This window comes from Perissodus microlepis, chromosome 16 (genome assembly GCF_051167445.1).
Source record: "Perissodus microlepis isolate ML-2025 ecotype Zambia chromosome 16, ASM5116744v1, whole genome shotgun sequence".
Classification (NCBI taxonomy): Eukaryota; Metazoa; Chordata; class Actinopteri; order Cichliformes; family Cichlidae; genus Perissodus; species Perissodus microlepis.
This window is the reverse complement of record NC_140476.1, coordinates 22886739-22909842: the sequence shown is the minus strand read 5'-3', so window position 1 is coordinate 22909842 and position 23104 is coordinate 22886739. Positions and strand designations below refer to the sequence as shown.

The 23104-nt window shown below is 41.1% G+C and overlaps 1 protein-coding gene across 2 annotated transcripts in view; it reads left to right on the top strand.

Annotated features, from left to right (window-relative positions):
- Positions 1-23104, top strand: part of fgf14 (fibroblast growth factor 14) — a 108702-nt gene that overhangs the window by 63857 nt on the left and 21741 nt on the right. For both annotated transcript variants that reach the window (XM_084908962.1, XM_084908963.1), the window contains exons 2-3: positions 6507-6617; positions 7800-7903. In XM_084908962.1, coding sequence (XP_084765088.1) covers positions 6507-6617; positions 7800-7903 — 215 coding nt within the window. The remainder of the gene's footprint in view (positions 1-6506; positions 6618-7799; positions 7904-23104) is intronic.

Below are 23104 nucleotides of genomic sequence, written 5' to 3'. Positions count from 1 at the left end.
AACAACACCATGAAGTGTCTCCTTCACTAGCCCTTAGTGATTACATGTATTAAAATGGCTTTGATGAAAGAGGATCCGTATAATAGCCCGTAGAGGACACATCTGGCCATGGGTGAGGGTGCACGAGAATGGAAGGGTATAACCAGCTATCCTCCAGGCTGCTGTTTCTGCTTCTGCCCACAGTGTGCATGTGGTGGGATGTGTATGTGTGGCTGCCCCATTTTTGTCTGTGTGTGTATTTAATTGTCCGTCCTCTTGTGTCACCTCTGAATTGGCTTGTGGCGCATCTATCTTTTCATTTGAAATTGTCAACAGCATCCAGAAGCCCTCGCAGATCACAGATGTGGACAGATGACGCTGTCCACATCTGTGAATACAAGGGCCCGTATGCTGGTGTTTCCTTTCATTGGGGCGGCGTGTGCTTCAGTCTGCTCTGAGTGCAGAGATCTAGATGCCAAGTCAGACTTCACTGGCAAGCATAAAATGACAACATCACACCTGGATCGGCCATTTTCTGGAGCAACACACGGCCTCTTGAATTTCAAATAAGTGACGGTAATCCACAGTAACAGCTAAAGCACAAGTGTTGGTGAACTGTGTCACAAGTCTGCCCGGAAGATGAGGGACACTTCACATAAAATCAAAGCAAGAATTCAAGGAGGGGGAAGCTCCTTTAAAATGGCCGTTTTCTCCTTATATTTGAGTGTCTCGTTATAACAAACACTGTTTTCCTTTCCTTTCTTTCTGTACTCGTTCTGATTAAAGGCCCCAATGGGGAAAATACCTCATTAATTTCAGTCTCACATGAACTGGGAAAATCTCTATCGACTGATATGCGACGTTGTTGCCGGGGTGCTCCCTGCCACTGTTACTGTTCTCACTGCTTCATCTCTCTCTCTCTTTCTCAGACACTTCCTTTCCTTCTCTCCTTTCTTTCCTTCTTTCCACTGTGTTAGCACGAGAGCACAAAGCTTAGGAAGACTAATGACTTGTTTGCTGTACTTAATTTAATATTGAACCCTGAAAAGATGTTTCTTTGCCAGCGAATAAAACCCAAATGCACCACTGATCACATGGGTTGCGCTAACGTGCTCGGACGTACACAGTTGTCGTCATTTCCCAGGTGACAAAAAACACTGGGCTCTGACAGCTGAGCCTAAACAGACTGTGGTGCTTCAAATTCCTTCTCAGATGTGTCAGAATGAGGGAGTTGGGGTGAATTAAAAGGAATCCCTAAGTCTAGTATTCCCTTTGGGTTTAAATATTGATCTTGTGAGTCAGACACTATGGGCTGCATTGATTGGCATTGACTTACAGTGTGTATCAAAGCCTGAGCATTCTCTGTACAGAAAATGATCAGTTGGCACTTTGTATTTGAGCTTGTTTTGTTGTAGTTGATCATTAAGCCGCACAGATGTGGCTCCCTGACATCTGTCAGTACCTCAGGGGATATGCTGCGTGGAAGCATTTTGTTTGGCGTCCTTCATATCAGCTTTAATTTTAAATCCATGCTTTTTGATAGCAAATACAGAGCCAGTGATCGCCATAATTTTTTTAGGGGATTAGATGGGAGTTATAAATCCTATCACACTCAAACCCAGTAAGCGAGCCGGGGGCACACGTGGCTTGGACTTGCCTATAATCTCGCTGCTGTGGCTCTAATTATCTCCCACCAGATTAGATCCCTTAATTATTAGATAACGTTACATTAGATTACCGTACGTGATCTAAAAAGCCAGCTGAGATGAGTGATTTCCCGCCCGCTGTTTATTCAAGCACATGTTGACAGGACAGAGCAGTGCGTCATCAGTCAGCCTCCAGTGTCTGTGCTGAGTTATTGGATGAGATGTCAGCGATGTTGTTGATGAAGGAGGAATAGGAAAGGAGTGAGAACGCTGCTTTGATCGCCTTTCATATGACAACACAAGCGAGAAGGGTTTTTCCTTTGTAGGCTGGAAAAGCCCTTCTCCTATTCCAGAAACATCCAAAGTGGGTCAGGCAGGGCAGGGCTGACAGGAGTCTACAAGTATTGCTGCAGCTGTGCCTGTGTGTTTGTGTGTGTGTGTCTCCTTGTACCCCGCACGTTGCTTGCTTACTTTGTACTGAGGTGAGTATGTGCCCCTGCACACACACACACATACACACACAGAGGGATGACACAACAGAAAATAAGAGAGAAAGGGGAAGAGGGAACTGCAGCGAGGTCGCGTCACAACTTTCCCGTCACAGCTGAATTTATACACAGAGAGGATTACTGCTACAAAACAACACAATTTGAGGTCTTACGATTCCGACGCTCTCTATTTTCCAAGGAAACCCCCCGCTGATGCCAAGCCGCAACTCAGTTTCCTTAGAAACAAAGCATGTAGAAACATACAGTGCTTCAGTTGTAATAACCAATAGTGCGACTGGGAAAGTCCAGTGAGATTAGAGGCTGGAGACTCCATCTGTGATAAGCAGCATTGTTGTTTCACTGTTTGGGGCTGTTTTATACAGAGTCGTCTTCATACAGACAAGAAAAGAAATAAGTAAGAAAAGAAGCACAAGTCAAAGACCTCGTCGACTTAGAGAACACCACAGAGACGTTTTCAAAGCTGTTCTGGATTTTAAAGAGTGTACGCACCATATCAAGCTTGTCTGACAGGACTGAAAATGCTGTGTCACTCTTAAAGCCCTCAATCCTTCCTTTGTGTGTTTGCTTCTTAGACCCTTCATTCACTCCCATTCTAATATTCCTGTTCTTATTCTCTTCCATTTAGCCACATCTCACACTTGTCTAGTATTTTCTGAATTTTCCCCCCAAAAGAAAAGATAATAATAGAATAAATGAGTGTAAATATAACTATTTATTATCTGGAAGCATGTTCAACCTTTAACTTGTGTTGCATTCATGGGTTGCCAGCTTGACTAGGATTACAAAACCCATTATATCACAGGAATGCATGCTAGTGTATTTGTCAGTCATAAATAATTCGCTAGGTATTTAAAAACATGACTGATATATTCATAGAGACACTCCCCAGAATTGGACTAGAGCTCAACTATCATGCACAATATTACAGAGACTTATCTTCCCCATTTAACAATTGTTTTGTCTCCTCCCCCCCCCTTTTCAGTCTTCTTTAATTGAAATGAATTAGCTTGAATTAGTTTTAATTTGACTTATTTTCAGCTTATTCTGTCTGCTGCTCTGAAGTACTTATGATTGAAGCTGAAGGGGAAATCTGTGTGTGTGAGATATACGGGCTTGCTCGCCTCAGGGAACACAGCCAGTATTTCATGATTTATGGCACGATAGAGGAGCCAAGTTCACCTCACACACATGTGCATCGCACACGCACACAATACAATACGCAGTTATGCAGTTTTAATTATGACAGATGTCCTCGGAATCAATCTCACCTGTCCCCCACAATAGTTAAATGCTGATCAAAGCCATTTATTGATCACATGTTTGCCAAGTTTGTGTTTCCACATAATAGTATTTGCTCAGGGGAGCTGTGTGTGCTCATTGAATATAAACATGAAAATCTGTGTGTAACACCGGTGTTTGCTGATCTGTGAAGAATTGAGACTGTTTCTAGAGCAAATGGAGACCCAACACCATATTAGTCTGTCGTGTCCTGGAAAGTGCTCTGTGTGTGTGTGAGCATGTTTCCTGGCTCTCACTGCTGTATGAGAACACACCTGTCTTCAGTGGTCTTGGTTGCACGGTTTTCTATCCGACTGCTGGGTACCTCTATGTTTGAAAAAACAAATGCCAGCTGATATAGCATGTGTTTGTGGACCTGGAGACACCTGTTTAAGTGTCTCAAGGTCACATCAAATGTGACGATGTGGAAACATTTGCATCATGACAGAAGGAGGCAGTTTAAGGGAGGATATCTTAGATAAAAAAGGTTCAATGTCTAAGACAGGTGGTCTCACCTTACTTGCAATTAATATATAGTATTTAAAGGCCTTCACTGTCCTGAACACATGAAATCCTGTTGTAGAGGCAAGAAATAAAATTCACCCCAGATTTCGATGTATTTGTGCACAAAATGCAATAAAGTCGACTGCAAGCTATAACCTAATATTCATCAAATGAGTCATCCTCTGAGCTGGAGATCACTTTGGTCTTAGTGGTATGTGGGATGACCCACAACCTGTAAACTAATTTAAAAATAAGTTGAAAGAGTCTGTACTCAGCTCTGCTGCAATTACTGGTACACAAATGAAGAAACTTACATCTACCCCACCTCCTAAGGCTCACACAGTTTAAAGTTAAGGTGCATTAAAAACACCAACCCACGCATAACTTGGTCTTTATGTGCAGCCTGCTGTGAGACGAGTGCGGACCATCCACAAGGCTATGCCACAAATATATTCATTACCTTTACGCTAACACATTTATGTAAAACCAAAATCATTCAAGCTGAACTCGACTCGAGCCACGACCCCAGCTGCAGGACCTGCAGGTTAGGAGTCTCTCTTTGCAAGACTAAAGTTAGTTATCCAGCTCAGAGGACAGCAAATTTGGACGACTAGGTTGTTTAGCTTCACTAAGTTTGGAACAAAAGGTGTTGAATAATTTTAAACTTGCACAAATTAATCAAAATGTGGGATTTAATTCCATTAATAAATCCACACAATGACTTCTAATTAATTTCCAATCATCCTAGTCATTTATTAAGTGACATTTGCTGTTTTTTCTAATGTGAGATTCATATTGCACATTGGCTATTGGAGTTTTCATTTTACAATTTAAAGTGTCATTTTTTAAAAGTGTTTTCTGAGCCCAGAAAAGTTGTCATGGGAAGAAAAATGCTATATGCTTATAAGGAAAAACAAAAAAGACGATAACACGAGTGCTGTCGATAATCCTCAAACCAATGGTGCTCATGGAAGGGGGCAATAGCAAAAAGACAAGCGGAAAGATTATGATAAAAAAGAATGATATTAAAAATCCAAGATCATCCAAGTTCAAGTACTCATATTAGGTTTGGACAAATAACGAGAAGTTTTTTTTAACAGGCTTTTTAAAAAAGCCATTCTTTAAATTTTAATCTTTCCATTTTCCTTTAAACATATACAAGTATTAAGCAGAAATCTATAAACCAAACATTTTGAGAAAAAACTGAATTTTATTTGTTACATTTTTGAATTTTTTTCTTCTTTTTTGTCATTTTACTGGCACAAATGAGTTCTCAAACCAACCTTCACTCTAACAATGCTGTTAGAACGCGTCACATGTATTGTAAGTTCAATGAAAAAGAAGACCAGGGACGATGATCTCTTCACAGTGACATCTGTCTCTGGCTAAATGCCTGCAATGATTTTGACTGAGCTTAGCATTATTGCGAACCAGATAGATACTGTCACCATCCTGTCAGCCTGAATCGCGCACAGCGGAGGCACTCTGACAGTCAGATTCTGCTTTAGCCACCTTTTCATTGTTCTGCTGAAGCAACAAAGCAGTGCAGATGAATGCCATAGCGCCGCTGCTCCCATCCACCAGCAGAGAGACATTCTCTCTCCCTTTCAGGGAGCGGGGAAAGGTCTCAGAGCTGGCTAATGCCATCAACTGACAGAACCATTTCAGAGGAGAATGCCCCAAGCCGCACAGTAACGGGGGGAAAAAGCCCGATGCTGCCCTCAGCAAGACCTCTGGAGCTCTCCTCTGCGGCCTCTCTTTGTTTCTTTCTATATCTCTTCCACATAACTCTACTCACCCACCAACACACACATCGAGTAGCATGCAAGGACTCAGGTGAAGTTGATTCTTCACCTCCCTAGGGTTTTCTTAGAATGAAATTTGGTGTGATGGCTGTCTCTACAATAAGTCTAATGTTGATAGTATATGACCTCAGACGCGCAGGTACACAAAAGCACACAGATGAAAAAATATCGCAGCGCAGCTTGAGAGCAAGCAATGTTTTTTTTCCAGAGATGTCCCAGTGTGCACCCGCACGCAGGTTTATTAAAATGTGTCCTTTTCTGTGTTGTACTGCTTTTTACTTTTTACATTTCACTTTCACTTTTTGTCATGTTATTGCAAACTGACAAAATGCCAACTAAATTACAATACGACTCGCTGAGCTGCAGCGGCTCTGGGCAATTAAACAGCAGTGATTTATTTACAGTAGATATGTGGCTAATTCCCCTGTTGGGGCAGCTAGAAGGGACGGCACGCAGACACTCTCACATCCTACATACGAAGAACCCAGAGAGGGTGCTGTTGGGTTCATTATGGGAGTCAGGCAACCACAGATTAATTCTGCTACCTATAATTGGATGGACTATCTCTGAGCAGGATGGGGCTTATGTGCCAGAAAGGTGGCTAGGGGATTTGCTTGTGAAAAACCACCAGCTGCAATACTTTGTGTGTGTCTCGGTGTTTTGCCATAAAGTCCCCGTGAAAATAATTTTCTTTTTGTTGTGTATTAAATCAAAAAATTTGCATTCTTGAAGTTTATTCTAACCATTCTCTCTGTTCTTTCTCTTTTTATTCCCCTTTCCTTCAGATCCCCAGCTCAAGGGTATAGTGACCAGGTTATATTGCAGGCAGGGATACTACTTGCAAATGAACCCCGATGGCTCTCTTGATGGGACCAAGGATGACAGCAGTAATTCCTGTGAGTACCTTGAAATATCTCTTGGACTTGTAGATCAGATTTTTAGCAGGTGTCTGGAATAATCTAAAGAAATACTAGCAGAGGTTATAGAAAAGTTTACCCTGTGTAGGTTTCTTGAGCACAATTTTATGTCTGGCTTGTTTCCTGCTCCATATTTATTCTTCTTATACAAAAAAACATTAACCAAGCAGTCACCCTCTGCTAATGTCCGGTCAGTATTTTTGATCTTTGGAGCAAAAATGGCTCTTAAATGGAGCCATGGGATCACACAGTTTGGTCCTTTTCCCGAGAGGCAAAGTGGAAAGGGAAACAGTAGGCTCAACAGAGAGAAAAGGGTATTATTAGCTTGTTCTGGCACTGCTCCTCTAACACTTCAGGCTAGGTGGTTAATTTGATTCCAGTGCTTGGTGCTAATGCTAGCCTGACACTCTGCATTGTGTCACTTACTCCTGTCAGCAGGAAGAGATGTGGCACATGTCACATGCGGTAGGCTGAAGGGACTTATTGAAACGGTAAGCATTATAGATAGCATGTCATTTTAACTCCAGGATCAAATTAGGTGTCAGCAGTTGAAACTGACCGCAAGCCATCAAAAAAAAAAAAAAAAGAAAGGAAGAAAAAAAAAGAAAGGAAATGAGTGGTTCTGCATTTAGTTCTCTCGGATTTTCTTCTAGGATGCAAGCCTGCCCTTTCCAGTTGCTTGCAGGGTCAGCTGAGTTCATTGCATCCCTTTAGTGCATGTCTCCCAAATACACATCTAATGTCCCAGCCAGGCCAGTCCTCTTGTTTCTCCCCCATACAAACAATACCCATTACCTACCAGGAGTCTGCTACAACAACAAGGGTGTTATTAAATCAGCCTCGCACTAGCAGTGGCCCCAATTACAACTGCTTCTCAGGTAGCACTGAGTGGCCAAGGCTGCGATAGGCTAGTCACGTCCACCAGCTGTGCTGCAATTCATCTTCTGAGATTACCTAAATGCAGCAGTCAGCAGTTGTATTATCCATACTTTGCAACGCCATAAAGATAGACATCTTGTGTTTAGATGATGGATTGTTACTTAAATGTTTTACCCCAATCTAGTTAAAGTTTACTTAATGTTTGGTTTGTCTGTTTCAATATTTTTTGGTGAGATTTTGATGAATGTTTGTGTTTGCTTGTTTTACGTGTGTGTTCCCCAGCTTTGTTCAACCTTATTCCTGTGGGCCTCAGAGTTGTCGCCATTCAATCCGTGAAGACAGGGTTATACATCGCAATGAACGGGGAGGGCCACCTGTACACATCAGTGAGCATTCTATTCTATTCTATTCTATTCTATTCTATTCTATTCTCCACGGCTTTCAGTAAGACACCTGTTTTGTTCCTGCATAACACAAAATGAAGCATAATGCTGAAAATGCTTCTATGTGTGGCATCTGTTTATGTTTTGTACCTGTGTACAGCTGTATGCATATAAAATCATCAGTTTTGACATTAAGGCAGACTCTATTTTCAGTAAGGGGGCTTTGACCATGCCTCCAATATTTGCAATACCACATTTGCAACAGGATAATTGCATTTCCGTGAAGCTCAGGGATCCCATTAAGCAGAAATTTATGCAGTCCAATTTTTATTCATCAGCTTAAATGCTTTGCGACTTTTCAGTCTATATGAATTGGCATCTGATGACAACGGTCAGGATAAAAAAAACAAAAAAAACAAACTGTTTATCTTTTTTACCTCTGTCGGTCTAAAATGCTAAATTACAGGATATATTTTGTCATGTGGCACATTGAAATGTTTAGCACGGCATTCATAAACCTATGCTACATATCCAACATTCATAGCTACAGCGTTATTTATTAGAGCGAGGACATCTGAAGAGCAGCCATTGTTTTTCACTACACAGTCACCCACTCTTATTGATGGCCTCTCTTCAAAACAACATGGGCCCGGCAGGTTAGGCAGCCAAGGGAGTAATAAGACCTCACCCAGTCCAGATAGTGCGTCTAGTCTCGCTCCTCCACTCTGTCCTCTCCCAGTCACTCAAATCAATCAGCAGAAAGAACATTGGGAGGAGTGACTCTCTGCTGGACAGCGATATCCATCAGAATCATTGTCTCGTCACCTCCTGCTGTGCACATGTTCCTAATGCTCAGAGCATAGACCGGGAATTGCCTTTTTTTATTCCTCATTCATTACCGTAGAGGTTTACAGAGGCTACTTCTCTTACTGTACCATGCACGAGCATTATTCAAGTATATAGTAGGATTCCCCTCTGCTTAATCACTGCTTGACTTAGGCCAAAAAATTAAATTCATTTGAGAGGATTGACCTAGAATCCTGTGGCTCTTGTTATAGAATTGCACAGTAGGGATTATAAATGAAACCGTGCTAACTATCAGAACACACAAAAAGACACGATTCCACAATTTGTTAAATGCAGGCAGCCCTTTTCTCATGTAAACACATTCTTTAATTAAGACACTTGTTCTTATTGAGATTTTTTTTTCACCATATACTTACACAGTTTGCACATTTATGCACTTTCAATTCTTTTGCATGTGCTCCAGTTCACAGAATGATATTGCATTAAACCGGCATAGTAGTTTAAAGTAGACTTTGAGCACAGCAGTTGTGTAAATATAAGAATACATGAGATGTGCTCAAACAAATTCCAGAAATCCATCCAGAAAATTCAAAACCTGTACCAATTTCAATCTGACCAACTCTTTTGAAGTGCTTAACTTCTTCCAGTGCTCTTGCTGTTCTGTATAGTCCTTTGAAAGTCCTCTTCTCATAACTTGCACATGTGAAGTTGCCATTTCACCATAGACCTCAAACACTAACTTCTATATGCAACAAACTAACAACTTTCATCCCAAGAATCGTCGCTGGTCTTTTGCTGCGACATCAGGTTTCTGAGTCGGAGCCGTTCAGTTTCCAAACCTTAAAGCGGTGCATCCAGTCTTGCTCATCCACCATATCCTCTGACAGTGACTCAAATCAAGTCAAGAGTATAACACTGAAACTGCGATTCATAAATTTGCCCCTGAGGGTGAGATTCTCAGCATAGAGTTCTGTTGTAATTTAGTGAAAAGTGTGAAAGAGGACATTTGCCACTAATGACCAGACTTTGATACATGCTAGCGTGCCATCGAGTCTCTGCTCACGGCAGTTTTTTTGGTAAGACCAACACAGTCTTCACTGACTCCTCACTCACTAATCAGCATATTTAGAACTTTGCAAATCAAGCTGTGTATGTTTTGACACAGTGGCAGTCATCAAAGCAGTGATCCAAGTTCAGCAGGAAAGCTTGCAGTAGTCCATTGCTTCACAAGGAGACAGCCTTAAAGGAGATAGCAACCAATTTTAGTTCAGTCATGGAGGAGCTGTGACACTTTTTTCACAGCTCAATAAACAAAGCTTCACTCTAATATAGATGCAGTTTGTCAGTGCTTGGGATTCTAACCTACAGTAATAAGAACCTGTAATAGGAATGCGAGTTAGCTTTGAGTTTCTCGTCCCTCTGTGTGGTTGGTATTTTATCTTTCAGCCTCTTGACATGTTTAGCTGAGCAGAAGTGCTGTGAGGTGGGCCTGGCTCTGCCTGGCCGGAGCACTGTGTTCCTTCAACACCGTTGGCCCTTCTCTTTTTTTCCCGCAGCTCCTCTGTTCCATTTGCAGCTTATTTCTGTGCTAATGGAGGTTCTGATCAGCCCTCAACAATCCAACCACCCACTCAAAGGTCTCTTTTTGATTCTTAGTGTGTGAATTAGACCACTAATGGCAGCTCAGTAAGATGTTCTTCATCCTCCTCCATCTTCACCACCCCCTCCTTTCTGCCGCTGCTCTTCTCCTTTTGAAAGAAAGGTGCAACGTTCCTCCCATTATCACGGTGTTCCTTCACAAGCGACAATCTGACAGTCGACCTTTTTCTACCGATTAGGCGTATTTGATTTTAGTGCACTCACATTTTCAGAAGCTTCTTTGATGGTTACGATAATGCACAAAAACATGCTGATTGGAGACAAACACAGGACACTGAAAAACAGTGAAAAACAAGCTGTTGTTATTGGGAAAAAGTGTTCTTTAGTGAGTTCCCTGAAGCGAGGTTAGTTTAATTAATCAGTATTCACTTGGCCAGTTGTACAGTATTCTTTTACATATTAAATGCATTTCTGTGGCTTTTACCGCAATGATATACTTTGATAATGAGTGACACTCGAGGCAGATCAAAAGGAGAGTTCCCCTCTTGCAGAAAATAGATGGGAAGCCCATTCATGGCCTCTGGTGGTGCATCATATTCTTTTGTGTGAGGCACCCAAGGCGCAGTATGGAGCTCAAATGACAGAGATAACATCAAAGTGACTGCACAGCCTGGCACAAAGGACACACCATGGAATAAAGAAGAGTTCAATCATCTCACCTCCTTTTCAATCTGCTCCTTTTGTATCTGAGCCAATAAACTCCTGGCTAATTTCTCCTCCAGGCTCCTCCCTGGATCAGGGATACTTTCGAAATGTAATAACAGCAGAGCAATTCTCCCAACTTGTTGTACTGGTGGAAGATAGCAGAAACAGGATTGCTGAAAGTCTCCAGATGACTGTAATAGAGCTCCTGGTGCAAAAACAGACACATTCAAATGAGATAAAACATAAATCATTAATTATTCTGCAGGGACTACCATACTAAATCCCTAAAAGCAAACAAGGGAGTGTTGGATTATATAGTTTTTTTGTTATACATGATGAAATTGTGGTGCCGCAGAATGCAACTCCCTAGCGCTGATTTTGTTGTCATGTTTCAGTCTTGCTAATACAGTCTGTTGCCATCTCTCAAGTGTAAAGGTTCGGCATTTCATGGTTGGCTGGTTTTCTTTGGAACTAGTTCCCCATCCCCTCACTTCACTAGAGTCTCTCACTGCAGCCTTCCTTTATCAGCAGCCTGCACTTGTTAGTGCTACCTTTCATGATTGTCAAAATGACTTGCCACATTACTTGAGTGTTCCTTTTAGAAATGGAATCCTTGAGAGGGCCAAAGTGGAGCAGTGCAGCAGCTTTAGCTTCACTTGTTAAAAGCTGTGTCATCAGCTGCATGAACACAGAAGACTGAGGGCATCTATTTCCTGTAGTGCCCAATTCAGAATGTATGAAAGCTCCAATGAGCTTGATGTGAGGGCTCCTTCACTTTACATCAATATGAAAATGAAGGTGAATGGTGGTTGTGTGTAGGCAGAATAAGAGAACAGCAGCTTGCATGGGATTAACTGAAGTTGGTCCTTCAAGAACACTGAAGGCACCATTAGATTTATGTATTTTATATTTTCCTGACAACTTTGCTAATGAGATAATCAAACCTTGTGTTTTTTTATACGGATATGCTCAAATTTTCTGCCATTTTGCTAACACCAAAGATATGGCATGTCATGAGTGCAGAATTTCATATTTTATATCTATATCTATGTTTATATCTATATATTGACAAGCTCATCCTGGAATAATTGTTGAAATAGCCAAATCTCAACAGCAGTCTGCCTCAAGGCGTTTTATATTGTAAGGTAAAGACTCTACAATAATACAGAGAAAACCCCAACAATCAGACCACTATTAGCAAGCACTTGGCGACAGTGGCAAGGAAAAACTCCCTTTTAACTGGAAGAAATGTTCAGCAGAAACAACCTCAGGGAGGGGCAGCCATCTGCAGTGATACGGACGCTGTAGCGGTGTGTTGTGGTGAAAAGAGAGCTGAGCATGGAAGCAAAACTGATGATTTACCAGTCAGTCTGTGTTCATGCTCTGATCTATGGCCATGAGCTCTGGGTAGTGACAGAGTGAGACTGCAGATACAAGTGCTGTAAATGAGCTTTCCCTTAACGACAGGGTGAAGAGTTTGGTCATTCAGGAGGGACTCTTACTCCTCCACATCAAAAGGAGCCAGTTAAGGTGGACTGAGCATCAGACTAGGTTGGCTCTTGGCTGGCTGCAGAACTCCTCAGTGTTCCCTGGAAGAGATGGGCAGGGAGATGGAGGGCTTGGCTTCTTGGGATAGATTGCTATCACTGCAACCTGCAAAGTGGCAGAAAATGGATGGATGTATGGATGGACAAAGGTGGCTTTCAGACTGCCTGTTAAAATACTTGAACTTATTGCATTTCCTTGCCAGCTATAGCAAGATGCATGAATAAACCTTCTAGGGTGTAAAAAGTTAAAATCATTATGCAGTATGAAGAAGATACAAACAACATTATAACACCCAATGTGTATGAGTTCACATGTGTCTGCAAGTGTGCACGTGTGTTTGTTTAGTGTATATGCAACCCCGTAAGCCAGCAGATGGCTTTGAGTTAACAGTTTTGTTGATGGTGTCTGCAAACCTGCCAAGACTGAAAATGATCTCTGATGTTATTTGTTATAAACCATGCTTATCTAAAGTTCCTATGATGTAATTTAACAAACTGGATTACATTTAAAAACACCCCCCAAAAAACTTAATATGTTGGCAACATTATTATTTTCATATTCCCAAATATCTACATATACTGTGATGATGACTCACATGATCTTGCCTCTGGAAGAGAGTAAGTCTCAGAGCTGAGGTGCTGGGGCTGGTTTTGTGGGGAAGGGGGGTGTTGGGCTCATTTTTTAAAAGCGTTTCACTCGCTCACCTTTAATGCAGTGGCAGTGTCAGGAAAGAAAGTGGTTGTAGGGGCTGGAGGGAGAGCTGCTTCATGCATTAATGAACAACAAGGTTGGAGGTAGGTGTCAAAGCTAAACTGGTGAACTGCTGGTAAGGGCCAATGCAAGATAAGAACAGATCGACTGGTCCTTCAGCCATTTAACATAGCTGTTATTAATGACTTTATGCTCTTGGCTCGTTATGATATTGCACAGATTTGATTCTTTTTGTCAGACATTTTCCTTCTTTGCAGGATTGTGTCAGTTCATTGTGCTTTATGGAGCGCAGCTTGCACTGTGGCAGCGCAAAGGAGAGTTTTTTGGCGTAGCAGGGGGTTACCCAGTCCAAATAAGGACACTTGCCACAGTATCTTTGGATTTACTCTCTGAACAATAAGTCTCAAATAAACAACACTAATCTGTCCTTCATCTCTTTTTATAACAACAGCTTAAGGTCTGTTAGCGTCACATCTCTCCCTTAACCACTGTTCATTTAAGGCAATTAAGAGCAGCTGTTTTCTGCATCACTGGTTTACCTCACACATATTTATGAGTGAATAAAATGCAGTGAGATCCCTGCAAGCTTTCCTTCAATAGCACGCTGGATTACAGGCGCACAGAGTCAGAAAGTGTGCTTGCATTAGCTAATTTGCTTCAGCTTCTGCATTTTAAGGGGCTCATTTGTTAGCTTCTTGGCTAGCAGCTATTTAGATTAGCATTCAATCATACTTTACAACCTAACTTTTGTCCACAGTCACTTTGCTGATTATCTCATACCAGCATATTTGTTGATGCACTTTTACTTTGCTCCAGCATTATTTTTACTTTTTGGTAGTCACTTCAACTGACATGAATTACGCCAGCAGAACATTTCTCCCTTCTCAGATTTTTGAAGTGCTCCCTCAAAGACCAAAGCTTTCTCTAACTCCAACTGTATAGCTATTGGTTATACTGTATATGCATCATTCCCTACTTCCTGTCTCATGCTGCAGACAACATGACCAGTTACCATGTTGAATTGTTTTTCTTCTATAAAAATGCATTTGTCTGTTCACAAAGGTGCAAAGTTATTTAACCTGTATATATTGGGACAGTCATGCATTTATGGAAATGCTAACAACTGACTGAGATGCAGCTAGCCATGTAGTTAGGAAAACTCTCAGTTTAATGTTGTAAATCCAACAAAATTTCTGTCTGAAAAAGCAACAGTAAAGGTGAAATCCATCTACCCAGCAGTGTTGGGCAAGTTACTTTGAAAAAGTAATTAATTATAGTTACTAGTTAATTCTTAAAAAAAAGTAACTGAGTTAGTAACTGAGTTACAAGATTCTAAAAGTAATTAATTACTTGAAAAGTAACTATTGCATTACTTTAAAAAAAATGATTAACCCTCTGGGGTCCAGGGTATAATTGGCCATTTTTAAATACTTTTGATTTTCCCTCTACATTTCACCTTTAAAAACTATTTACTTTGCCTTGTTTGGTTGAAGCACAACCTCACTCATCTGAATTTACAGTTATGTTTTTATTTTGACATACTGTATTAACACAATTGATCTAAAATCAGACATTGTTCTGACACACAACACAAAACTATCTACAATGCTACACACTAACTACACAAGACAACACATTAACTACACACTCGAAACATGCTAACCGTCACAAATCTATCACATCTCAAAACTCGCTCTCTCTCTTTTTCTGCTGTCTCTCTCTCTCTCTCTCGCTGTCACTCCTAAAACTTTCCCCTCTCCCTAAACAGCCAAGTGTCATGTTGCCATATCATTTTTTGATTGGTCGATATTTGTGCATTTTTCCACCAAAATGAACAGGCTGGTTTTTGTTTTGTTTTTTTGGTCATAAGCAGAGAGTTCTTGCTAGCGCTGTCCTTAGACAGTAAACGTGATGAAACTATTCAGGAAAAATTGATATATTGTTTATCATGACTCTGGTTTTTCGTGGCCTATCAACACAATTTAAAAACTGGTATATATCACCTTTGTCATCTTACAGTGGTCAAATCAAATCAAATCACTTTTATTGTCACATCACATGTGCAGGTACACTGGTACAGCGCTATATAAATCCAATCCATTATTATTATTATTATTATTACAGTACATGTGAGTGAAATTCTTGTGTGCGAGCTTCACAAGCAACAGAGCTGTGCAAAAATACAATAACGTAAAACAAGCAAAATATAAGATGGCTAAATCTGAGACTAATAAATATATGTACAATATATAATAGTATATGCATTACTGGATGTGTATACTAAATATGTTTTTCTACGTGTGTGTGTGTGTATACATATTTTACAAATTAAATAGAGTAAACAATAAAATAAAATATATAAAATATACAGAGGTTTGTAGTTGGATATTGTGCAAAACAGTGGCATTAATGTACAGTATGTAGTGCATAATGTTGAAGTTCCAGTAGTGGAGGTGAGGTGTCTATGAAGTGTTCAGCAGTCTGATGGCCTGATGGAAAAAGCTGTCTCTTAGTCTGCTGGTACGGGACCGGATACTGCAGAACCTCCTTCCCGATGGAAGTAGTCTGAACAGTTTATGGCTGGGGTGACTGGAGTCCTTGATGATCCTCCCCGCTTTCCTCAGGTACCGCTTCCTGTAGATGTCTTGGAGGGAAGGAAGCTCACCTCCAATTATCCGTTCAGAGCACTGCACTACTCTCTGGAGAGCTTTGCGGTTGTAAGCGGTGCTGTTGCCATACCAGGTGGTGATGCATCCAGTGAGGATGCTCTCAATGGCACAGCGATAGAAGGTCCTGAGGATGCGGGGGCTCATGCCGAATCTTTTCAGTCTCCTGAGAAAGAAGAGGCGCTGCTGTGCCTTCTTCACTGTTTTGTTTATGTGTACTGACCATGTAAGATCCTCAGCCAGATGTACACCAAGGAACCGGAAGCTGCTCACTCTCTCCACAGCAGCGCCGTTGATGGTGATGGGGGTGTGTACTTCTCATCACCATCAACCATCATCATAGGTCATGTGATTGGCTTACCACAGCTACTTTATTCTTTCTCAGTCAAACAGAAGCACTCATGCGATTGTTTTGCCCCTTAGCTCCAGGTGTTGTGCCAAAAAGTGATTTCCCTCCGCGGGAGCGCGCACAGCTGCTTAAAGCTGTAGCGCCCAGATTACTTACGTCTACTTCCGTGCAACTGATATAAGATGCTGTAAGCTGAAGACAGCTTCAACCGTCTGTTTGTTGAAAAATAGTAACGCGACCGCACTGCATTTTCTTGTTAGTAACGGTAACAGCGTTGTAACGATAGAAATAGTAATTAGTTAGATCATTTGTTACCATTACTTGTAACCAGTGTTGGGTAAGTTACTTTAAAATAGTAACTTAGTTACATTACTAGTTACTTCTCTCAAAAGTAACTCAGTTACTTCAAGTTACTCGTTACTTTCAAAGTAACTAGTTAATAGGGAAAGTAACTTTGGTTTTACTCAGAATTCTCTTGTTAATGTGTTGCTTCCATAACTTTGCCAGACTTCTAGCTTGCTTACTTGCCACAAGTGCACTGTGCCACCTACCAATAGAAAGGAAAAGATAATGTGCATATTTCCACGAGAGAAATCCCACGCCTGGACCGTCATTGACTGCTGCCATGATTCTAGCCTACGTCACAGCGTCATGTGCGCCTTTTACATCCAACACAAAAACTGCAGTCGTGGTGCTTTCGATTGTACTCAGAACTCGGAAATTCTGCCTTCTGAATAGGAAGATGTAGGCAACACCAGACTGCAGATGAGCTGCATACATGGCTGGACTGGGACAGAAAATTGGCCCGGGCATTTTGACTAGAGACTGGCCCACCATTATAGGAAAAATCATAAAGCCTTTGAATGAAAACAAACACTGTTGTGACAGTGATGTACACTGTTCTGATGGTATATATGTATCAATCTATCAATCGTTTGTTGTAAGATTCAGATAATTATTTTTTAAAAGCTAGACATTTTAAATGAGAATAAGAAAGAGAAGTATTTCTTTGTGCCCACCTCTCCCTGTTAATGCCCTACCTGGCCCCCCTGGCAAAACTTTGCTAGATCCGCACCTGCACAGTTACCAGCTGTCAGCTACATAAAAAAGGATCCTGGGGTTATTTGTCTCTCAGAAACAGTTCATAACTTCTCCATCACCTGTTCAGCTCTGATGATTCAGTAAGGACATCTCCTGGTTTCATCTTCATGTTTCTCACCAGATAACCAAACCGATATCATGACCAGCAGCTTTTTTGCAGCTGTGGCTCCAGCAAACATCAGCTGATACTAGAAATTAATATTAAATAAATTCTAACAACAGCTGATCAAGCTTAAACGTGCTGCTGTTGTTTAGCGCGACATCCGCTGGTTTCCTCTTTCGGCGCAAAGTGGGCGATAAACAAACAAGAGAGCCGATCAGCAGATCATTGATCAGTTTTCATGATTGAAGTAGAAACGGGAGAGGGAGGGGGGAGAATGAAAGAAGAAGAGGCAGCTGTGCAGCAAAGACACAGAATAACTCCAGCTTTGTAAAGCGCTTTGGGGTCCTTAGGGACTAGTAAAGCGCTATATAAATACAGGCCATTTACCATTTACCATTTGTGCCTTTTTCATTGTAGCTGAATTACGGGACAAACTGTTCCTTTTCACCTCAATAAGAAACGCGTAATATTTTCTCTGAATACCAGACGGGACAGTTGGCAACTCTAATAACTTATGAACAAAATAAAGTTCAACATCATTAACTTCATAGCACCCACCCAGCTGTATAGAAACTCCGTCATGCTAGCTAGTACGCAGTACGGAAAAGGTCAGAATAACGAAAATAAACTCCACCTAAACTTGGTTTATATCTGACCCAGATAGACTGCAGGTCATAACTTCTTACCTGAAGTTCAGTTAACACTTGGACCGGCGGCCGCCTCGGGTCTCTTTTCCTTCTGCGTCCCCTTTCCCTCATCCACCTGCTGGCCTCCACCACTTGCTAATGTTACTGAATCTGTGGAAGCTCCGCGATAGCCACCACACGAAGTAACGAGTAACGACCCTATCTAAATCCCAGTAACGACTAACGCGTTCCTGATTTTGGCATAATAACTAGTTACCGTGGTCGTTACCACAATAATAACGTAGTTACTGTAACGCGTTACTTAATAACGCGTTAGTCCCAACACTGCTTGTAACGCAGTTATTCCCATCACTGCTATCCAGTCATCCCGAGGCCTGTCCTAGCTGCCTTAGAGCAGGGCACACCCAAGACAGGTCACCAGTCTGTGGGAGGGCTATCATAGAGAGACAGGCAATCATTTGCATTCACATAAACGCCTATGGCCAGTTTCATCAATTAACATAACACTCAACTTTGGACTGTGGGACGAAGCTGGAGAACCTGGAGAAAACCAGGAACACGGAGATCATGCAAACCTTACACAGAAAGGACCAAGCTCACCAGCAGTGGCAACCACGATGTTGCCAAAAAAGTATTTACATGTAATTAATGTAATACGTTTCATTGCTTTGATGAAATATTGAGAGTGGTTGAATTACATTTTTATTGAAGTTAATACACATTGACAACCAACAATATCAACAGTGTTCCAACAATTCAAGATCATAACTGCACAAATATAAAAAATATATATATATACCTCTGTATGTACTTCTTTTTGTTAATTTCCGGATGCATACCTCATGAATCTCAAATACTTTCTTCTTTTCCTTAAAAAAATGTTTCCTTATACAAGTATCTTCATCTATATTTTTCCTCCACAGCAGACTTTCGACCGCGGTGGCCAATATCCAGCTATCGAACTGTCAGGCTTGCACTGCCTCCCTTATCCAGCCGAGATAATCCTTACATCTAAAATTAACTGACCAAAAACACACGAGCAGTTAGTTGGTTTGATAAGGATGCTGGAGGGAGAGCTATTGTGTGCATCTGAAAGATAATGGGAAGGCAGCAGGCTGGAAGTAGAAGCAGTGCACTGGTTCAGAGAATGAGGGTTTGAAGCGAGAAAAAAAGGAGGGGGGAAGGGGGCGGGTGTTGATGAGGAAACTCCAAGGTGTGCAGCAGGGAAAGCCCTGCTGTGGTCAATATAACCAGTGTAGCGTGCCCACAAGTGCAGACAACCTGTGCGAATTGCCCCCATTTATCAGTTGTTCATTCAGCTAAAAACCTTCATCTTTATTTAACAAAACCATCAACGTTTTGGCATAAATACAGCAGATTAGCAACTTCTAAAATATTATTTTGTTGTATAAGGAAATAAAAGCCTAAAAACAGATGGGATTATTTGGTTAGGTTACTAAGCATCCAAAGATTATTTATTTAACTCTGCAACATAAAATTCAAACCCAACAGCTGTCAGCTAAGCTTAAGTCAATTAATTGTTAGTAGAAATATTACAGAGCAGAATTGAGTTCGGCTTACTGGTGCAGCCCTCCACAACAGTCCTAGTTTCTCATGTGGCCCCTTGGGAAAATAAATTGCCCACCCCTGCACTAAAACTTGGTCAACTTTAAATTACTTCTGTAATAAAAGCCTCCGTGTGGTTTTAGTTACTGCCTTTGGCCTCCACTAAATCATTTGATAAACTACAACTCTTGGAAAGTATCACATACAAACAGTTCACTGTTGATTACACTGATCCTCAACCGTTGCCCAATATTGCATATTTCCTTTTTACTTGAATAAATTTTCATGATTACTTACTAGAAATGCTGTTTTCCAAGCAGAAATGTTCCAATACTTTGGGAATGTGGGAACATGTCATAGGTAGGCACTGGCAGTAACTGCTAACCTGCTCTAATATCTTGTTTCCAGCGCTCTTGTCTGGATTATCTTGTTATTATCTTTTAAAAGACTTGAAATTGCATGTTTAAAGTTGAGGCTGTTTAGATTCAGGCCTCAATGGATAAATCAAATTTCGTACACGAGGTTTTGTGTGTGTGAGCGTAAGATATGTTTACATCGCTGAGCAGCAAAATACAGGGAGAACAGAAGAAGAGTAGGCGCATTGAACTGTGAATTCAACTGTGAATTTCATCTTTATTCCTCTCTGAGACCCACAGAGGAAATGTTAGTATAGAAATGCAGATGGCATCATATTAATTTCTCTGTGAATGCATATTGAGGTAGCTATGAGAGCAAACACATCTAGTCTGTTCACTGTATTAATGACCCTAGTTCTGGCCTAATTGCTTTCCCAGTGTGTAAATGTCAAGTACCATGCAAATACAAATGGCACAATGGTGCTTATTGCCTCTAGAGCCTTGTTATGTGCAAATGAGCAGTGGACAGATGAGGGCTTGTAAAGCTACAAGTAGTACTCGGGAACTCAGTATCCCAACAGAAACATAATGCATATCATTTGCAAATTTACCCCAGACCATGAACTCAGCACTTCTTTCGGCTAACTATTTTGCAACTTTAGTTCTGTTAGCAGCTCGCCTTGTTCATCCTTTTGGGAGACAGTAAAAGCAAAGAAAGTAAAGCAAACCTTTTAAAAAAATATTTAAAGTAGAACCATCATTTGCCTCCTCTGTAATATCTACACCATATATTTGAATATTACCAAATAATAAGATCAGGCAAAGCTACTTTTGCTCTCTTATTCACAAGGGGTCACCACAGCAGGTAGCTCTGCGTCAGGTAAAAAGATAAATATTAAATGTCATATGATAAAAATACCACTTGCAGGTTAATAAAGGTGACTTCATTGCTACAGGCACTTCTTCCAGAAAAGAAAATTGTCTGTGAGGGGCTGTACATATCAAGTAGTTTTTGTTTTTTTGTTGTTTTTTTTCTCATGTTTTTTATTGCTGAAGTATTTAAATTATAATTTTGTATCTTATATTCAGCACAATGAAATTGAATTACTACAGAAAAAAACTTAATGATAGAAAGATGTCATAACAGTGAATCGACTCACTGCAAATAGGTTAGTGTAGCCTTAGAGTGCCCATACCCATGGTGAACCATCTAAAGCTTCTACAATGGGGACGTAAGCATGAAAACCTGAGTGTGGAGAAATGGAAGAGGGCTACCTAATGGCTACCTAAATAGGCTTTAGCTTCGTATTTGCTGTGTGACATATTATCACATACACCATTAACAGTAACAGCAGTCCCTAATAACGGTGCCTCAATTCATCAGGATAAAGGACCTATCATAGAGTAGAAACCTGTTCAGGAAATGTTTTGAGGAACAGTGTTCAAGATATTGACTTGGCCTCTGGATCTCACTCTGACTTACCATGTGGTGGAGAGATGACCAACCTTTAGCCTTATTTCTGCTGTGCTTGGCTCAGACGAGCCTCTGATCATGCCTGATAATGAGCCTGTCCATTTCATGTAGGCACAAAATGGACACAGTGGTGCAGGCGGAGAGTGGTGCAAACTCACCCCCACACGTTAGCATGTCGTTAGCGTCGAAGCTCTTCGCTGGAGTGAAGACACAAAGTTTGCCAGTAAACTGCGGGGGACAAGCACGACAACGTGAAAACATTTGTAACAGCAAGTCAAATAATCTAATCATCCCCCTCGCCCAGCTAAGCATGAAAGTTTTAAAAAGGCTAGCAAAGGTAAACTGGCTAAAGCTAAAGCTGTCCAGCATTAAGAGCCAGCCACAAGTCAGAATCCTCATTATCAGCACACAAAGAAAGACAGACAAGCATTCACACCTATGTGTATTAGAGCCACCAATTAACCTAGCCTCATGAAATCTTTGAAGTCATGAAATGAACATCTTTGGACTGTGGGAGGAAGCAGCAGTTAGGAGAGGACCCGTGCAAAAATGGAGAGAACATATAAGCTCCACACTCCATCCCATGCAGTCAGGCAAAAGTGTTAACCACCATGCCACTGTGCTTTCAATGTAATATTTATAAAATATAATAATATTTCATGTGAGTAAAATTAGAATCAGCCACGAGAATGTTCTTCAGTTCTGTTTTTTTTTATATAACACCAAATCAGAACAACAGTCACCTCAAGGCTCTTCATATTGTAAAGACCCTACAATAAAAGAGAGACAATTCCAATAATCAGATGACCCCCTATGAGCAACCATTTCGGGACAGTGGGAAGGAAAAACTCTGTTTTAGTAGGAAAGAAACCTCCGGATGAACCAGGCTCAGAGAGGGGCAGCCATCTGCCACAGTAGGCTATGGGTGAGGGGAGGAAGACAGGACCAAAGACACATTGTGGATGAGAGCCCGAGTTTAAAGTAATGATTAAATTCAGAGTGGTGCATAAACACAGAGTAAAAGGAGGTGAGTGAAGAAGAAATACTCAGCACATCATGTGCATCATTCTAGGTCTGTTGCAGCATAACTAAGGGAGGATTCAGGGTCACCTGGTTCAGCACTTTAAAAAAATTGCAATCAGTGCATCTCCAGGCAGAAGCCTTGCAACTATCTTCTCTGTGCTGCCTACTACATGATTCCTTTGGGTTTTGCATAGTCCATGCTTTGAGGTGTAAGATCAGGTTTTGCATCATGACCTATTTACGGGCCTACTCAACATCAGGCAGTCATGTTGGATTTCATGTGGTAGCTGAGTAGTTTACTATAGCTACTTATTTTGGTTTATCCTCAATGGTATTTAACATGAAGGAATGATCCATGGAGGTTTTGATTGTTATGGATGTTTTATAGGGGTTCAAGCTTCAGAAAGACTTTTGTGTCATGCCCACGTTGTTGCAGTTTTAAGTCTTGCTCAAAATCTTCTCAGGAGCTCGAGCAAAGTGTGGGGGTGTACGTGTGAAGGATGAAGGTTCTTTTGCTGTGACAGAAAGCCCTCAGTGTTCAGCCTGCCT